At 35.7% G+C, this 19,794-nt stretch overlaps 1 protein-coding gene across 1 annotated transcript in view; it reads left to right on the plus strand.

Annotated features, from left to right (window-relative positions):
- The window catches only part of LOC103151121 (carboxyl-terminal PDZ ligand of neuronal nitric oxide synthase protein-like), a 92,762-nt gene that overhangs the window by 61,575 nt on the left and 11,393 nt on the right, over nt 1-19,794 (plus strand). The window contains exon 4 of the mRNA XM_016681148.1: nt 12,504-12,612. Within this exon, the coding sequence (XP_016536634.1) occupies nt 12,504-12,612 (109 nt within the window). The remainder of the gene's footprint in view (nt 1-12,503; nt 12,613-19,794) is intronic.

The following is a 19,794-nucleotide window of genomic DNA, read 5'->3' on the forward strand; positions in this document are numbered from 1 at the left end:
TGTCATGTTTATGACAGTGTCATGACAGTCTTATTCACCCCCCTTCAAATAAAGCGTTACCCAATAATCATGCAAGAACGTAAAAAAATAAAAATAACAGTAATATTAAAGTGTTTGGTTTCAGAATGTGAAACTGACTCTAGAACTTGAGACTAGAAGTTTGGCTTCTGATTTGAGATTGTGTTTTTGCAATACCAAACGCTGGGCAACTGATGTAAGATTGAAAGCTGGAGGGAATAAAGCTTAGATTAGCTGAGAGAAGCCAAGCAGAGCTGAATGCAGAGATGTGGAAGCCCAACTCACCAGGAGAATAGGCTGATGGTATCATACTTGTTCCAGGCAGAAAAACAAAGGGAGGGAATCCAGGCTAGGGATGGAAAGCTGTGCAACATCTGAGCAAGCTGCAAAAGGTATTTGTGGCTGGAGACTACCAAGAGTTGAATTTAGTATTACAAACCCTTGTTTTATTTTGTTTTTATTTTATTATTATTTTTTTTTTCAATTTTAGGTTTAATTCAGATTAGGTATTGAGCAGCTCTGCTTTAGTCCTCTTCTCTAATCAAAAATACAAAGGCAATTCAGAGAATTTCAGGTCTATCTCAGTTAATTAGAATGCCATTAAAAAGTTAATTCATTTCAGTAGTGATGAAACTTAAAAGCACTACTGAGCACTAAGGAAAACGTTGGACATTTTTTTTTTCCTTCCAACTTAAAAGGAAGCCTGATATGATATAGATTTTTTTTTTTCACACAGTGAGATTTTTCAACCGTTAATTTCTATTCACATTGATTTTTATGGCTGAAGGCTAATTTAAAAATAATTATATTACATAAGAGAAGTCATTAAAAATATTTTAATACTAAAACATAATTGCTAAATAAGCTGGCTGCTCTCTGCTGTATCCAACTGTAATAGTGGAAAGTTGTGTGGAAAGAAAAGGTTGTTGAACAAAAAACAGAGGTGCATCAGCAACAGGGATGAGTGTTGCTGCAACCTCAAGAGGATTTCAGACCAAATCCTGGGCCGGAAATTTAATAAAACATTAAATGTATAAATGGTTGAATGACTGGATTGTTGCTTAGTTATCCGAAGTCTACTTATTTATTTATTTATTTTTTTACTTTTCATTCTGGAAGGTTGATCCCAGAAATTGGTGGGAAAATGAAAAATACCAAAACCAATAATGCAGATGAACTAAAGCCTACTTTAGTTCATCTGCACCTTTGGCTTCCTTAACCACTCTGGAAAGCCCTGAGCTGATCATCTCCATGTAATGCCGTGGATGCAGTAATTCATGCAGAAGGAGCCTCAACCAAGTATTGACTGTGCATGCTGAACACTACATGGGGAGACTTTTTTATTGGGCTAACATAGCTGTATTTATTTTTGCTTCGTCTCGTATATGATTCAAATTTACAGAGACTTATCAGCAAATAAACAGAAACAGACACTTAGAATACACCCCTGACTTTGTTTTAGATTTTACAATTGAGTTACTAACAGAGACTGACCTTTCCGTATACCGAAATTGAGAAAATATTTAAGAAAATATTTAAGGTGTAGAAGGACACAAATGTGTACTGTTTTATTAGTCTTTTTAAATTATTATTCTTTCCCTTATAAAGATTTCATTTTATTTTTTAAATCACTGACATCCCCTGTATTCAATAAGAAAGGAGAGCTCACGTAGTGAAAGAGGAGATCTAAAATGTTGTGAAGGAGTTTGCTTAAGTTCTCCTTTAGCTCGGGAAGATAAGAGAGCAATGATAATGAGAAATCTAAACTGTGCTGCAGTTTGACGTCACCAAGACATTTTCACAGCAATGTGTATTTGCAATGCAGCTAGCTAATGGTTCTGTCTGTTCTAAACTCATTAGGTTTTGAAATTATTTAGAGTAAATACCCATGATAACCAAGGTTTTTTACTTCATACCGGGGTTTTGGTCAGGAGATTAATAATAAAAGCTGATATTAACATAAAAACACCCCGATACTCATGTTTTCACATTCAGGGAAGGTTTTTTTTGCATGTTTTTGTCTTGTTCTTCTCAGATCCTGGTAGAGGTTGGAGTTGTTACTGGAGCACACTCTGCAGGAATGTCAACAGATTTATCCGCTTCTCTCCCTGTGATCTTATGTATAAGCTCCACATCAGCTTTGTTTCTCTTATTCATGGCTTGTTGCTTCTTCCGTTTGTTTTCCCGTGTTCATCTGATGTTTTATAAGATTTGTTTTTCTTCTTTCTGCCTTTCATTTCTCTGCTCTTCTGAAAAGAAAGACAGTTGCACCATTCTGTTTCATCAGTCTTATTTTTTTTTTTGGATTAAAACTCCTGCCACACATTTGATCTGGTGACCTTCAGAGAACCTGTCTATTCTTAAATTCTGTGGTGCACATGATCTCTAGTCGGTCAGTTTTGTACGACTTGTGATTGGCAGGTTGAATATTGAAAATTCCTTTCTAGGAAATGTATTAAAACTAAAATCTCCTACCAGTTTGATCTTGTTGAGTTCAGTAAAAAATAAGATTAAGGTTCAAACTATATACTTGATGCACAAATGAGAATTATACCATAATCACTTTATGTATTTTGGATTCAGAATTTCTCCTGCTATCAAAATAAACCAGCACCACTTGTTTTCTTTTCTTTTCTTTCTTTGGAAATAAAACAAAGTTTCATAATTCCAACAAATCAACCAAATTCAGACATGGCAAATCAATCAGTTGTAGAAGTTTTTTTTTATTTTTTTTATTTTTATTTTTTTTTTATTAAAAAGACACTGTATTTGTTTAACATGATGACTGATTTTTCCGTTTAGCATGGAAAATATATTAACATTAAGTAACCAGCACAGAGACAGAAAGCAATGATTGATGACAGACAACGTTAAATGTTTTTGGAGGACATCTAGATTTGAAATATGCTGGTAAACATAAATTTCAAACTTTGCTTGACAAGTTCTCTTCTTTTACTGTTGCAGCTCCTCAACGTAACTTACAGTATTCCTGATAAATATACATGCATATTCCATGAAACTAATCTTTGTTCAAGATAAGGCTATTTCAGCCTTAAAGTGCTGCTTATTTCTTTTCTATGCTGTGAGCAGAGTCTTCACTTTGACTCTTTGATTTGTGCTTCTTCTAAACTGAATGGGGTCAGTATTTCCTAGTGAGCACCAGCTAAATGTGACTAATCCAGTTAAGTATGATTTATTCTTCCCTTACTTCACTTTTTCTAGGAGATTTGGCCTAGAAAAGGACAACGGTACATGTCTTTTATTCCTCCATTTTACAATGAAATTGATTTTAAACATGGATTAAATACAGGTCATGTTATGTGTTTGTAAAATTAGCATTCTTAAGCACAGTGCTCATCTATCAACTAGAGACTGTTGTTCCCGTTCTCTTAAACTCATGCATAGAAATGGGAAGTTGAGATCCACCGCAGTCACTCCTGTAGCTCCGTTGAGGAAAAACACCAGCATAAATAATTACCTCCATTCTTGAACAGTTTTGTGGTTTGTGTTTCAAAGTTTCATTCAGTCTTTTGTACGGAAGAAATATAACTTTAATGACCTCATTTCACATGCGAGAGCTCAGAATGTGCTTTTATCCAGGCACAGGCATTTATGTGTTATTTTAGTGAAGATTGCAAGATTCTTATATTAAAATAAAGCTGAGCTGCTAACCTTTCTCCTTGACTTAAATGAATTTAATCATCCAGCTGTCTGCTCCATGATTAAGCCTGTTCAGATTTGCCAAGTCTGTGCAATAAAATTTCCATGCTTTTCTTTATGTTGGCAAGCAGAGTTTGAGCTGACACAACATCTTTTCTGATAATGAACCTGTACTTCTGCCACTTTGTCTCTTTAATCAAAATACTGCTCTGTGTGGTTAGGTTACATCTGTGTCAGATGCATCCTGTTCTGGACAGCATTTTAGGTTCAGGGCCGTTAACTGGGCTGAGGAATAAAATGTAGAGGAAGAGGTGTGGAGCTTTGTGTCTGTTCAGAATTACTTGTTTTGTTTTTGTTGTTTTTTTCTCAGAGAACAGTGATTCTGAGTGTTCAAGTGTTAAAACACTAGATCTGTACAATATATTGTGACTGAATCATCACATGTGCATACACAGTATTAATATAGGAAGGGACTGTTTATACATTCATTTTATATTCCAAGTGTTATGATAACATAATAATAACTTACTGAAAATTAGCCTATTTCTTTTGAAACGTGGCTCAGCAGAATCATTTTAAGAAGTAAACAAATGAAACTGACATGAATAAAAATGATGGTACCTTTAGAAAAGATTGAAACTAATTAAACCACGGGGACATGTTAAACTAAGGTGTTTTTAAGCTTGCAATCAGTCAGTGTGCCTATTTAAAGGGTGACTTGTCACTAGGCTGTGTGGTGACATGGTGTGGACCACACTGAACATGGACCACAGGAAGTGAAGAAGCGTGGTGTTCCAGGAGAATTAGAAAGAAAATTATATAGAGGTATGTAAAGGTATAGGCTGTAAGGTCATCCCCAAGCAGCATGATGCTCCTTTGACTACAATTGCACATATTATTCAGAATTTTAGGCCACAGAAGGAAAAATGATAACAAATTGAAGAGAAGGACAATACAAATGGCAACCATAGAAACCAGAAGAAAATCCAAAGAAATTAAAGATGCACTCCAAGGTCAAGGTACATCCGCCATTTCTTGAGCCAAAGTGGACTTCATGGGAGATGACCAAGGAGGACACCGATATTGAAAGCACAGCATAAAAAAGCGAGACTGGAATTTGCCACAGTGGATAGTGACAAGCCACAAGGCTTATATAAATATAGAAATATTTTCTGATCACTCATGCTATGGTTTATACCTCAAAATATTACTCGCACCATATAATAAAATAGTAAGCAGTTTCCACCAGACTCAAACAATTAAAGAGCCTCTCTACTTCAACCAAAATGGGATGCTTTCATGGCTCTGAGACGAGATTCTCCTGTGCTTTCAGGGTGACACTATGCTGTAGTTCCACATGTTTCATGTTGCAGAAACTGAAGCTTTCAATGATTTCCAATAGGAGGACGTTTAATGTGGAGAGATATTTAATACCGTTCAGTTCAGATTTCATGCCCGAACATGATGCTCGTGCTGCAACAGGCAAACACAGACATCTAAAGTCTGATCTGGCACAGGCGCAATATTGTATCGATCGTAAGTAACTGTGCCACTGGTGATGATGTGTGTGTATGTGTGTGTTGCCTCTTTGCTTTTGATTTATAGCTCCTGTGTTTTCACGGGCAGCAATTTATCGGAGGAAAAATGATCGAGGCATTCTGCAGCAACCCCACTTCATTACTCAAACATCCTATCGCAGGCCTCCTGCGCGATGGATTCAGCCTGTTAACAGGAAGGGCTTATTACCATGGTTAGCTGTTAAGAGTGTGAACGAGTGTGCAGTCATTGAGAATCTGGTTAATCCGGCGTTTCACTGTCTGTTAATAGTTACTCAGTGCCAGGCTGAGGTGCTTTACATTTGTACAGCAGAAGCTGGCTGGTCTGTTGGTTTTGTGTTACTGAGACTTCAGTGAGTTTAATATGACCTAGTTAGATTGTTTTTTTTTCCTGCTCCCACCTCACCACTTAAACTCGGTGAATCTTATTGTGTTTCCCTCTCTGATTCTCTCACAGTTCATGGAGGATCTCCAAATAAGTATTTTCCTTTAGGTGTACTTCACCCACGCATACTCTGCCTTATTGCTCCCTTTTCCATTAAATGGCTGCTCTGGTTCACTTCAAGTTAGAATCATCTGTTCTTTTTGTGAATCATGGTCATATTTTTATGTTTCCTTTCATTCTGCTTGTCAGATCTTGTGCACAATTCTTTAATAGCAATTATTCAAACCAAATCTGATAATTTTGTGCCCTTCGTTTTCCTTTCTTGTGTATCTTAAATAAATGTATGAAAATGTCTCATTTCCATCATTAGCATACCTATTTTGAATGGTTTGCTCCCTTTTATGCAACTTCTCGGAATTTGAATCCATAGACATGAACGTCATTCATTGATTTTCAGTGCAAAATGCCCCAGTCCTGACACAAATACAATCTATCCAAAGCTAGTATCGACAGTAAATCAATTAAATAAAAAAAAAATCATAAAATATTCAGTTTGTTTATTTTTTGAATAATGTTTTTCACAGATTGAGTAATCTGTCAAATACAGTTGTTACGGTCTGACAGTGCTGTCTGTCAAACAGTGTCCATGATTTGACAATATCTATTGTTCCACTTTCAAACAATACTTTGTTGAAAAGACAGAGAAGATACACAATTTCCTTAGACAAGGACAGTGACTAAATGTGCTAAAAATACATCAATAGATGTCTGCTTTTTGGAGCAATAAACTCAGAAATACAATTTGATTGAAGAAACTAGAGGTAATGTTAACTCGTGAAAACAGAATAAGGGATCAAACCCATGCATTCCTTATTCAAGTCCCTTGTCTTAGATTCAGAAACTAAATTCCTATGCCTCCACCTTTGCCCAAAGTACCAGCTTTCCGGTTGTGCAAAACCAAATTTCAAATAATAATTTCTACATATTTTGGAGACACTGTACACATGTAATGTTTTAATTGTAATCATCCTTCAGATTTGCTGTTAATACACACTAAGCAAGAAAAAAAAAACATATTTAATTAAATTTAACAGCATGTTTATATTATGCATGACTTTTAATCTACTTTTCCTTCCACAATGTTTACTGTTGGTCAGAATTATTTTCATTCTACACAGTCAAGCAATGCTGAAAAGAAAAGTTTGACATTTAAAAACCTTTAGTCAATAAGTTGGCCTTTTAGGGTTCATGAAATGTTAATTAAATTGCTCAAAAAAGCCAATCAGAGTTGTGAATAATTTCTCAAGTCCTCACCTACAGATGAAGAGTCTTGACCTTTTCATCTATTCTGTAAGACATTCAATTGTGTTTGACTGTAAATATTACAAAAATGAAGAATTGATTCCTGTTAAATCATTTGCTTTTAATGTTTCTCAGAGCCAAAGATTCAAATCTATTTTTAGATTTTTTCCTCAATATCTGAATGATCTAAAATAAAATAAAAAACTTATTGATTTGTTTATCCCATTTAGTATACGAATTATATTTAGCAGAAAGGTGTTCAAGTTGACCCCATATATTCTTTAATTCACAGAATACTTTTCAAGGTTGAATTGTGAAACTTTTCCTCAATCAACTATGTTTTTTTTTTTTTATTTGACATTTTCTTGTTGTGTGATTTTTGTCAGCAACAGCAAATAGTGACATATCCTCAAGAGAGGACAGCACGACTGAAAACAAGGCAGACTACCCCTTTAAGTTCAAGATGAAGAAGTTTGCTTCCAGCAGTATTTATAGTTTGATTTATTTTCACTTTTAACCAGCATTTATGTCAGGACTACCTCTCTTTTTCAAAGCTGCTATCTGTTTGATGTGTCTTCACCTGGATGTTTGGCAGCTGTTCCTCCGAGAGACGGTGGATAAAGATGTATCTCTGCCGTCATCTGTGTTCCACTGAGGGATTTGTCAGCTAAGCCAGCCAGTTAAGCTCACTTTTACTCACTCTCAGCTGCGCTTCAGCAGTCTGACAGCCAGTAATGTTGCTTTGTATCTTTCTGAGACTTTTTCACAGTAACCAAGAGTTGGGCAGATCACAAGAGCATGTCCCCAGCTTTAGAAAAAGCAGAGAATTTCCTTTTATCCTGTTGACTCACTGTGCAGGATTTAAGTGAAGGCCACAAAACAGATAAAAAGGTTAAAATCTATCTGTACTGTAATGGTCAGTATTCCAGCATTGGATAGCAATGATTGTTTATAAGGTTGTGTTAGTATTCTGTTTGTGATTGTTAGCATAAAGCAGAAAGCTATTCATGCAATTTAGTTTTCTGTTCCTCCGTAATTCATTAATGTCCATAGAATCTGTTTCAGTAAGTTGTTTATAGGTAAGAACATTTTCTATTCTGTGTTATAATGAAATTGTGAGTTTATAAAGAGGCTTATGTTTTAAAAGCATTTCTGTTGACATAAATATTAATTTTGCTGCTGATAGTAATTTGTACCAGACTATACCAATTATATAGTAGCTCAGTCTTTTTTAAAAGCATTTACTAAGGTTGAAACATATAGAGGGTGCATTTTTATTTCTATTTGCATAATCTATAGCAATAAGGCACTCTTCTGATGGTACCCAACAGGTTTTATGTCAGATTTAGGTGAAGAACTGAGATGGCCATAAATGATTTGTTTTGAAAAATTTCTTTATAGATTTGAGAATTGGTTTTGGAGCATTACCTTTTAAGACCCATCAACAATCCCATGGTACAACAAGGAGTCTTTTACGTCATGTATTCCAACAAGGTTGAGGAAAATAAACCAGCTCGAGATTTTTCACTGATTTGTCCTGTAGTTGGTGGGTTGCCAGTGAGTGAACCAGGTCATGCCCGTGCATGGCAACTTTGGCCCAGGGCAGCTGCAATGTAGTGCCTTGCTATCATATGTGTGCGAATGTGTTCATGAATGTGTGAATGACTGAATAAAGTGTGAAGAGATTTAGGACGCTATACAAGTACAGGCCACTTACAACCTCCCAGCTCAATGTCTGTGGTGACACAAAGACAAGATTCTCCAGTGGCAAAATAGCTAAATAAAATGGGCATCTGCATAATTTCATAGCTATATCCCAAGATAACAGGAAGACATTGAGTTCTACTTACAAGTGCTTAGAAACTCTAATTAATGTGAGCAATGAATAAAAAGTACTACAACTACATTCTTTCCTAAGGTAAACAGCGATTCCGGGAAATGCAGAATTGTGCCATTTTGAAACTTAAGAGATGCTCAGCTTTTGACTGACAAGAAGCATAACTTTGCATTATTTGTAAAAAATCTGGGCAAAACTTTTCTATGGATATTTTATGATGATATGGGTAAACTGCAACTTGAAGGAAACTCACTGGCTTTCTCTCTTGTATGTGTCTCGTTGGTCATAGTCTTGAGTTGTATCACACATGGCCATTCAGAAGTTGTAGGTTAGAGTTGTAAGTACATGCCTCACAATGTGCAAGGTCTAGATCAAGATAATTAAAAAAAAATAGGCCTGTTTTAAGAATTTGTTTTCTTTCACTTCATTGCCATCTGCTGGCTTTGACTTGGCCATCATTATCCTTCAGTGTTTTTTAGGATTTCTGAAAGTTTTGTTTGAAAGAAAAAATCATTTTCATCCAAACAAATGTGACAGTTCTAATTTAGTCAGCGTCTTAGGTAGAACATTTTGAAGTTTTATTTAATTTATATACTCTCACTATCTGTGTGTGTTCTGGAATACAGGCCTGATTATGCTTGTTGAATCAGTAAGTAGTTTTCATTGGGGCTTTTAATCATTGTTACAGTTTTCAAACTAATAGATCATTCAGATTCATGTTACACTGCAGCCACATATTTATAATAAAGACAGGATGTGAAACCAGCAGGTTAAAACAAAGCAAGTAAGGTCCTTGTAGTTTATGTTTCTAAGCTATTACAGACTCACTCACTGTCTTGTTTGGGATTTCTCACATTCAGTCTCGCTCTGTTTGACAGAAAAAAAACCCCGTTTTGGACACTGATGTTTTTTTGTTGCTGACATCTGCAAAAGAAAACTGAGTTTGTTGATCAACATCACACTGAATTTAAAAAAAAAAAAATCTGCTTGCCCATAATCCAAAAAATGTGATATGACAGAATATTTATTTACAGTGTAAACAAAGGGCAGTCACACAGTGGTTTTAAAGGTCAGAAATAATTGTCAAAGAGACGTCTAGGGTTATAACAGAACCCCCAGTAATGACAACAGACCACAGTCCTAACTCGCTTCTGCTCAAATAAACTGGAGGACCACAAGATTAATATATTTGAACAGCTCTTTGAACAGCCTCTAGACAGCATCACTCAGAAAGAAAAATCAGGTACCGGTTCTTTGGTTCAGTGGTGTTTGTATGCGTGATTGAATGAGTCACAGCAGTGAGCCGTGTCTGGCATTTGACCATCTGCTAATCTGTGTTGACGAAGAACACCATCCATACGACGACGCAGCCTCAGCCAGTCTGGCTTCCAGGAAATACACCCAAATAAATGCCACAGAAATGTCACTGGGTGATCAGATGAGTATTCTGATTAAAAGTACACAATCTCATGCACAAAAAGCAACATGCTCATGGCCAAACAGCTAGACGTGCATTTTGCCAGAGCAGGCATGTATTTATTTGCATAACCCCCCTCTTTTCTTTTTCTTTTTTTTACTCTTGTCTGGTTTTTCATTGTCTCAGTGTGATAAATTACTCAAACCATCCTATACCAGGTCTTTTATTATGGCTCTAATTACCCAATTACAAAGCTGTTCTGCCTCATGTGTTTCATACTCTCTACAGTAAGTTGATATTCAGATTCATTGTAATAAAAAGAACAATAAGAAAACCTAATCAGAATCAAGTCACAGACGATAATAGCAATATAAACAAGGACGTTGCAGTTTAATCAATGTGCTTAGTTTGCACATAAAATATGTAAACATATCAAGACATAATAAATAGCTTTTAAGGATCCATATGAATTTTCTAGTGGGGCTTTATAGAGCAATTAAGAACAGTCAGTAAGTTAAAGGAATAAGCAGCCTATTAAGAATCTGGATAGAGTCGCAGATTGGTTTACTGAAGGCTCTCGCCAAGTCCTCCAAGAGAATACAATAAGAATAACAAAAAGTTTATTATTGCCATTTGTTTTGTTTTTTTCACACTGAAAATGTAAGCACAAATATAAAAAAAAATGAGAACAAGAGACATGAAATCCTGCTTTCAGACTGCAAATGTGTGCTTTTTTTAATTGTGGTATCCTTCAGGGGACAGTTGGGACATACACAGTAAAATTTTATACTTTAGTGACAATATGCATCACGTTCAAAATTTTGAAACTGGGACTTTCAGTTTCAGTTGGATTTGAAGAATATTTAAGAGTAAACTGAAAAGAATCCCTTGAATAAAGCTAAAATTTTGTGTTTGAGAGATTGAAAACACATGCAAAGATTCCAATAAATGAGACTAATGTTTGAAATCAATACAAAAAAAAAACCTGTTTCCTTAGGGCGTTAATAGATGGAAGACCTCTGAAAGCACATATTAAGTATAATCTTAGTCAAGGATCAAGAATCACTAGAGTACTAAGTAAACCCAAGCAGATGTTAGATTTTACACGGTGTTATATTCTATGCTGCACATTGGTGTCACCTTTCTAAGTTATTGAACTGAGGTTTTGGGAAAAAAATACATGTATGTACTTACATCCAAGTTGATTAAGAGTTAAGCCGTGGTTTTGGGGGTAGGGATTGAAACCATTATTGCTAGGTTGTGGTTTTTACATTAACGATTGGCCTTTATTTGGGATAATTAAAGATGAGGCCAGTGCACTTCTGGATGCATTATTTAATGAGCATCCCTGTGGGGAGATGTCTGTTTATATGGTTTTAAGGTTTTGGCAAACAACTAAGAATTTTTTTTGTTTGTTTTGTTTTTGTTTTCTTTATCAATTAGCCATGGAGCCAATGTTGGGCTTTGCACAAGACCATCATATTACATAGTGCTCAAAAACAAAATAAAATATTCATCCGGTCTCGCGCATCTCACAGAAGGGTGGAGAGCATGCAAATTAGTTTCACGTTGCTTGGGAGTTTCAAAAAGAGGTCTGAGTTGTGTACAAAGACCTTTAAGCTTCTAAAATTGTGGCTGGTGTCATGTAAAGCATCAGAAGGTTGTTGGGATTTTCTTTTTCTTTTGTATATTTTTAAGTTAAAATAAAAACAGCCTCATATTCACAGTCTCTTAGATTATTATTATTGCATACATTCAACATTTTCTTCTCCCTTTCATGTTTTATTTTTTCCAGCCATAGTCTGTCATGAATTAGTATGTGCGGATCCCAATACATACACACTTCTCCCTCCTGCAAGTTATTATTTATTGTTTGTTTTGGTGTTGTTTTTTTTGCCTTTCCCTCTTTTTTCCGACTTCTCTCTTCTTGTGTTTACATGCTCTGCAGGATGTTATTTATCTCTTCACAACTGGTTTCTGTAATCTTTCCCCACCAGCAGAACGTTTTTGCACCTAAACCTCGGTTATGTTTACACTTTATTTTTGTTTTTGTGAACTTCCTGTTCCTGGCTGAACAAAAAGCAATAGAAATTGTCTTTCTGATGTGTCCAAATAACCACTCCACCAAATTAAGTAACTTCTTAACATGTTTGTTTCTTACAAAAAGAAACAAGTTGTACATTAAAAAAATGTATTAGACTGCTCTCATCTCATTTCTCCTTACCACAAAATATGTTTTTAAAGAGCTGCCTTGATTTGTTGGGGTTTTTTTGTACATCCATTCTTAACTACTTCACATTTTGCTGTTTTTTTGTTTTGTTTGTTTAGAATATTCTACGTTTCTCATGACTCACAAGATTTGAAGATCTTCAGCTACATTGCCAGAGATGGTCAGAGCAATGTTTTCCGCTGTAATGTGTTCAAGTCCAAGAAGAAGGTGAGACACACCCTTCCATAAGTTTGCCAAAAACATGAGTTTTACCAGTTTACCATTTTCATTTGATGAAAATATAGATTAAATTTGCTAAATCAATGAGGTTTTATCAATGCAAATGGAAATCTGTATGCTGTATATCAAATTAGATGTTACTAGTGCTGTTTTCACAGCTAAATCTTTCTAAATGGAGTCTGCACAATGTTTTTCAACTGGGCATGGTTGAGACAGTTATCAAACCACTGATATGCCTACTTTTCAACTGTTGCAAAATACTAGAATGAGCACTCAGGCTATTTTCTTAAATTATCTGGATTGGATCTTGGATAAGGCAGTCCAGATTTTTTCTGATCTAAAATTGTCCAGATGTAGCGAAAAAAAAAAAAAAAAAAAAAAAACGGTGAAAATGGCCGTCACCACGCTGCTCAGTATGAAGCAACTATCAGCAATGATTTGTGCCGAAAATGCCTATAATTTGGCTTCAATCTAGCACTGTTATTATGGTAATTAAGAAAGTTAAAAAAAAATAAAGTAAAATAAAAAATTGCTCTTAAAAAACAACCATACAAGGGTGTAGCCTGTAGTCAATGGTCAATAAAATCATCCAATTGCCCAACCTTATTATCAGATTTATTTAATTAGTCTAAAGTAAAAATATAGATTAGATAACATACTGTAATCACTGGCTATCCTTAGTTGATATTTTTCTGTTTTGTGAAAGAATTTAGTTTTCTTTTTTCAGTCATGTCTTTCATTTCAAGCTTTTTTGCTGTATGCCGGAAATAATTAGATAGTAGAGTGTTATTTTCAGTATTTTCTTGGTGTGTAAGTGCAATAGAGTTGAAAGCAATTCCTCAGTCTCTGTCAAGTTGACATCCCATACAAAGACATACTTAGTTGAAGCAGCTGTAATTTCTGTTTTCGATGTGAAGCTGTCATTGCTCAGGTCTGAGAAAAATATTTTTGAGTCCTTTGGGTTAAATTACAGCAAAAAAAAAAAAAAAAAGAAATACTGCTAAGAACAAACAACACATAGTTAGACAATGCTCTCCCAGTTTTCCACTTCTGCAGCCAATTTCGGAGGACTTGTCAGTTAAATCCAGGGGTTAGCTGGGTGAAGCACACACTGCCTCATTATCTCTTCCATACAGACTGACATTGACCCATAAGCATCCGGGCACAGACACACACATACACACACCTACACACACACACGCGCACGCATGCAGTTTCACAGTCTGAGCAGAAAAATGGAAAGTGTCACATACCAAATGTCTGCTGGGTAGCCAGGATTTTGAAGCCATATGTTAAAGAAACTGTCAGTGTGAATTTGTGTCAAAGATTACAGACAAATTAACTTTGAACGGTGAAGATTTACAGCAAATTTATTTATTTTTGTTTGTTTGAAAATTGTTGATTGTATTAACAATACAATGTGTGATGCACTGGCTACACATCCAGGGTGTGTCCCACATCTCACATTGACCACAATATATGGCCACCAGCCCGCCATTGACCCTGACTACAGACGATGGATTGATAAATTGGTTGTGGTGAAAAATGTAGGGGATGCACATCTGGATACTATTTTCCAAAGCGTCTTTTTGTATACCAGAACGACATCTCCCAAGTGCAGACTGGACTGTTGTAAATCACTGCTTCTAGGAATCTCTAGAAAGAGTCTTCAGAGTCTTCAATATGTCCAAAACCTTACAGCTATCTTAGTGAGATTGCAAAAAAATTGCACCGGCTTCCCATCTCCTTCAGGATTGATTTCAAAATCTCTCTCCTCACTCATGAATGCCCATATGGAAATGTCCCTCTGTAACTCAAAGAACTTCTCAACCCACAAACCACAACCCTCTCACTCCGCTCCACTCACCCCAAATTTCTTCAAGTGTTGAGATCCCAACTGAGCTCAACATGAGTTTTCTGTGCCGCTGTTGCTCATCTGTCTAATGCCACAGCTTTTAGAAAGAACCAAAAATCTGTATTTTTAGTAAAACATTTCAGTCTTTTATAGAATGTTTCTATTTTAACTTCTTTCAATCTTTTTTTTTTTTAATACAATTCTGTCCATAAGCCTTAGGAGATATTGATTTTGTATAGAGCTGTACAAATAATATTATTATTTGATGCAGCCGTGCAGTAGCTTCTCTCCCATCATCTCTGGTGTGTATTGTGAATCTTGTTCATGGTGAGCCTGTTCTTGGGAGACTTCATTCTGTTACTGGTGCCTATGTGCACCAAATAATACTTTTCCAGACGTGTACCTTTTAATTGATCACCTTGGTCTGTCACTTTTTTTATTTTTTTTACAAATATCTGACATCGTAATATATATAATATTTTTTTTCTGACTTTTCAGTATCAAAACTATGCCACAATTAATATAATGAATCTATGTATTTTGTTGTGTAAAGCTGCATTATTTTACTTGCTAATTTATAACTTTTTGACATCAGAGAATATGCATTTTTTAAATTTATTTTTAGTGTGTTAAATTAATCTCAAAATTCTGCATATTTTGGTAGAAATGTATTCCTCCATGCTTCGTTTTTTTTTTTTTTTCTTTTATCTGCAGTGGCCCTAATAATCTGTTATAGGGTTCTGTTCAAGTACAGATTTATGTAATTATTTTTAAGAAGTTTGATAAAATCTGAGTTAAGTGAAATTAGCAACAGTTTTTGCACTGGTCCAATTTATTTCAGCACCACAGAATTGACTTATAATAGCTGTACATAAATTCATGCATTTACTCTCATTCCAGTAACAGTCAACGTTGCATGAGTGTGTTCTGAGTGGATAATTGTCGATTACAGTTACGAAGCAGTTAAGTAGAAGACTTAGAAAAATGTATTTCCTTCTGCCAGATAGAAGGGTATCTGATTTAAATCACAATAGCACTTTTACTGGGCCTGTGTGAAATTCTTCCTCTCCTTCTCCCCAATGCTCTCTCATTCACCCCCCATCGCTTCTCATTAACACTTTAATAGAATCTAATGAATGGGCTGGCCTCTATTATTCAGAATTGAAGTGCTAGTTATAGAGCAGTAAAGTATTCATCCAAATACTCAATTCTTCCATTGCTGAAAGGTCACTGCCTGCGTGCGGTTGTGCACTGTAGTGCTTTTTCTCCTGCAGAGGGAGTTTGAGCTCAGAACAGAGTCAGAGGTGGAGTTCCAAACAAGGGGTCAGAGCAGAGTTTCTCAGTCTGGGTGATGGGACTTTGTACCGGCGGTTTATGAAAGTGAACTTTTCAGGATAGTATTTGATATTTTATAAGGTTAAGATTGTCTGTGATCCCTGTTGGCATTCTGGCATTTATGGCAATTCTGAACTTCACATTTCAGAAATGAAAGGATCAGGTCAGTTCTAGATTTAATTTTCCAAAAGACCTCCCCACTACCCATGCATCCCTGAAGATTAGTTTCCCTGTCTCAGATAGTTTTTATTATTATTATTATTATTATTATTATTATTATTATTATTTTATATGTATTCATGTTTTTAAAATGTCCTGTTCAGCAGTATGGTACTGAGAAAGTAAGCATTACAACTTTAGCGATGTTGCTTCACTTGATATAAAACTCTGTGAGACTCTGTGTGGATAAAGTTTAAAGGGAAAGAGGGAGATGAGAGAAGAACAAAAGAAGCATAGAGAGAACACGCAACATCATGCCTAGCTTTGACCATAGCTACAGTGATTAAAATATCCAAATTCAGCTTATGCAACAAGTATTTTGATAAGCAGCTGCCTTCTGTTTACCAGAGCATAAGTAGGGAACCTGCTGCTAAAATCACAAGATTGCATTTATTTACCCAATTTGCTAAAAAGACACTTGCAATTGTACGTTATATAGGACTTAGGGTGATATTTTATGAGGAAAAAAAATGGAGATTACACAAAAAGATAATTGAAATATATTGATATTATAGAAAAGCAAATTTGTTTGCAAACTTAATGGGATAAAAAAAATTATTAACATAAAGAATCAATAAAAAAGCAGCACAAACACAGAGAGTTGGTTATTGACAAAGTCTCTGAACTCCCCATATCCCAACCCAATTCAGCATCAATGCATTGTTCTTGAATAAGCCTGCTCCATACAGACTCTTCCTAGCAACCCTGAGGGCAAAAGAGGATCATCTCCTTTTGTTATCGAGCCAAGGCACCCTTGGAGCTTCTGTTTTTTTGCCCCTGCAGGACGAAGCTGCCAAGGCAGGACAAGATAAATCTGCACTGCAGTCTAAGCATTTTCTTAGTGAATTAGGAGTTGAAAGTCTCTTCACTGCTTACCTGAAAATCCTAAAGGTCACTCATGTTTGAGTATTTAATATTTTTTCAGGGATTTAAGAGCCTTACCAGCTGATAAGTAGAGGAAACTCTGCACATCTGTTTCTAGAGACCAAATATGGACGAAGAATGAATGAGTGCCAAATTAACCCATGCAAGCTAAAAAAACAAAAACAAAACAAAAACAGGTTAAAAACAACCTTCATTATTCTTACACCAATATTGTCATCAGAAATAAGAACAGGTGTGAAACCAATCATCTTGTCAAATGCAAACTCAAATAATTGTTACTTTTTAGGGTAAAAACAACTTTGAAACTGTGTTTTCACAAAGCAGTTTAATCATAAATCAGCCAAGAGCAACCTCAATTTGAGCTGCCTCTGGTTTATCACAAATCATGATTCTATCAATCAATCAATCAATCAAATTTTATTTGTATAGCACATTTCAGCAGCAGGGCATTTCAAGGTGCTTTATATAATTAAAGAAAAAAAAATAAGAACAGCATGTGACGTTGAATAAACAGTAAGAAAGAGAAAGAGGTTTTGAAAAAAAAAGATAAAAACATACATCAATGCATCTAGTCATCAATATCTCTCTAAAATCAGGCCAGCAAAGCAGAACAAACAGAGGCACATTGTGGAGCACAGCTTGTTTGAATAAGTGTGTTGCACATAAAACAGATCACAGAAAACTCCCAAATGCAGACACACTAGTGACATGTGACACATTTTCTTTGGGTTCAGCTCCAGTGTTTTGTTTTGGTGCAACTCGGTTCTATTCAGAGAACTTGTATATGGAATGAAAAAATCTTTGTCAAAGTCCTATAGTTTCAGCAAAAATGTTTCTATATTTTCATTAAAATCCCAATATATTGCAACCCAAAGATTTCTCGGTGGGCAATTAAAAAAAAAAATAGTCCTGTAACATTAACCCCATCTCTCCTGAAACTCTCAAAGGACAAGAGTGTATAAACTATGGATGGATCAAGTTATTGATCCCCAAAATTCCAAACCAGCAAACCACTCCACTGAAATGATGCTGCCCACCTCCATTTTAAACATTCCCATCATTATACCAGACAGAAAGACCAGAGCTTTCGCTGAAAGACTGTTGACTTTGTGCTTTCCTTTCAGTTGCAAATTAGAATATAATGTATTTTACTCCTGAAACTTTTGCACCTGTCCTCTTATTGAACAAGAGGGAAGAGTCCAGGTTATTTTTAAAACTGCATGACCGTAGTGGTAGCCTTACACTAATGTTTAATTGATTTTATTGGAATTCTGTGAGACAATAGGTTATCTAGTTTCTGGCTGTAAAAAAAAAAAAAAGTTAAAAATTAAACTGTCCTGACAACATTGTATGAGTCAGATAACTTTTGGAAAAAATACATTTTCTCTGCCTCTCCCCTGTGGTTGTACTGTCATCTGCAGAAATGCACCATTCGGTCACAATCAGAGGCAGGGGGAGGATCTTAGCGCTGTTGATCATGCTCATGTACGGCACTGAAACATGAAGTTTCAGTAGCAGGCATTTTCTCTGCTCAAAGTTTAGGAAATTGTTACCCAGCTCATCTTCCCCTCCACAACTTCTTCCAGGACTTACTTGCTGTTTTCCAAAGTCTTCATAATCTTGTTTGTTCATAGATATTCTCTAAGAAACCTCTGACTCCTTCACATAACAGTTGAATTTATTCTATAACTAGGTGACTTTTTATGGTAATTGTTTCCCCAAGATTTTATGTAATCATATCGGTGTAAAGAGCACTGAACACAAATACACACCACACATTTAAAATGTTTAATAGTTAAGAGTTTCAAAAAATATACTCTCATACCATAATGTAGACAAGAGATCTGAAACAACATGAAACAACAATAAAATATGCTGCAATTTGCCGACACAATAAGGCAAAATGAGAAAAAGCTCAAGGAATTTGCATGTCTTTGTCACATTCTTTTCACAGTGTATCACTCTATTAAAGACACTCTCAGTCTATGGTGCACATGTAGTTCAAACTTGATGGTCCCCATTCCTATTGAACCTCACATGGTGTCGTTTTGCAGCAAATTCTATGCCATGCAAATTCAGCCCAACTTTTCTTCCATGATATTCACCAAATGATTTCTGGACATACCCGCAGACCCTTATCTTTGCATTTTCTTGAAAAGTTCATGACAGAGTTGCATGATGAAAAGAAACCTCTGTGGGTATTTTCCACAGATGTTTCCACATAGCAGAGCCAAAACCTTGTCACCACTGGCAGGAATGGTTACAAACCGAATGAAAGTATGATGAGACATCTCAGAACTGAAGCGACCACAAAGCATGAGGAAAGCTCGGGGTGGTACATTTTGGAGCTGCGGTGAGAGATGCTTCTGTAGTTGGATATAAAAAGTTAATGGTTTTAGGACTGTTGGAGGATGTTCCTTGTTGTATGTGGTATACAAGTTTAGTTTAACCAAAGCAGTTTGAACAACAGCCCTCTGGCTGACCTCTCCTAATCCAAAGCAAATAAAGGCTTTCAATGAGATCTGGAACACTGCCATAGCTGTGTCTCTGTAAAATACAGGCTAAGCCCCCCAGTTATCACATTGCATCAAACTAGGCCAAAAAAAAAAAAAAAAAAAAACTGACAAACCAGAAAGTGAGTAGGTTTTTTTTCCAGATATAATCACAGTACAGGGTCTTATTCTGATACAGCCCAGTTAAGATGATAGAATTTAGTGGCCTCTCAGCACTCTTTATTGATTAACAATTTCTCAGTTAAATTATCTTTCTTTTTTACCCCCTATCTCTCTCTCTAAGGCTAATTTGCTGTTACCTGTCATAACTGCAGTCTTTTTTCTGTAAGGACTGGATTTAAGTTTTTGCAATTTAGCTCTTTT

The sequence above is a fragment of the Poecilia formosa genome, unplaced genomic scaffold, assembly GCF_000485575.1.
Source record: "Poecilia formosa unplaced genomic scaffold, Poecilia_formosa-5.1.2 Scaffold271, whole genome shotgun sequence".
NCBI lineage: Eukaryota > Metazoa > Chordata > Actinopteri > Cyprinodontiformes > Poeciliidae > Poecilia > Poecilia formosa.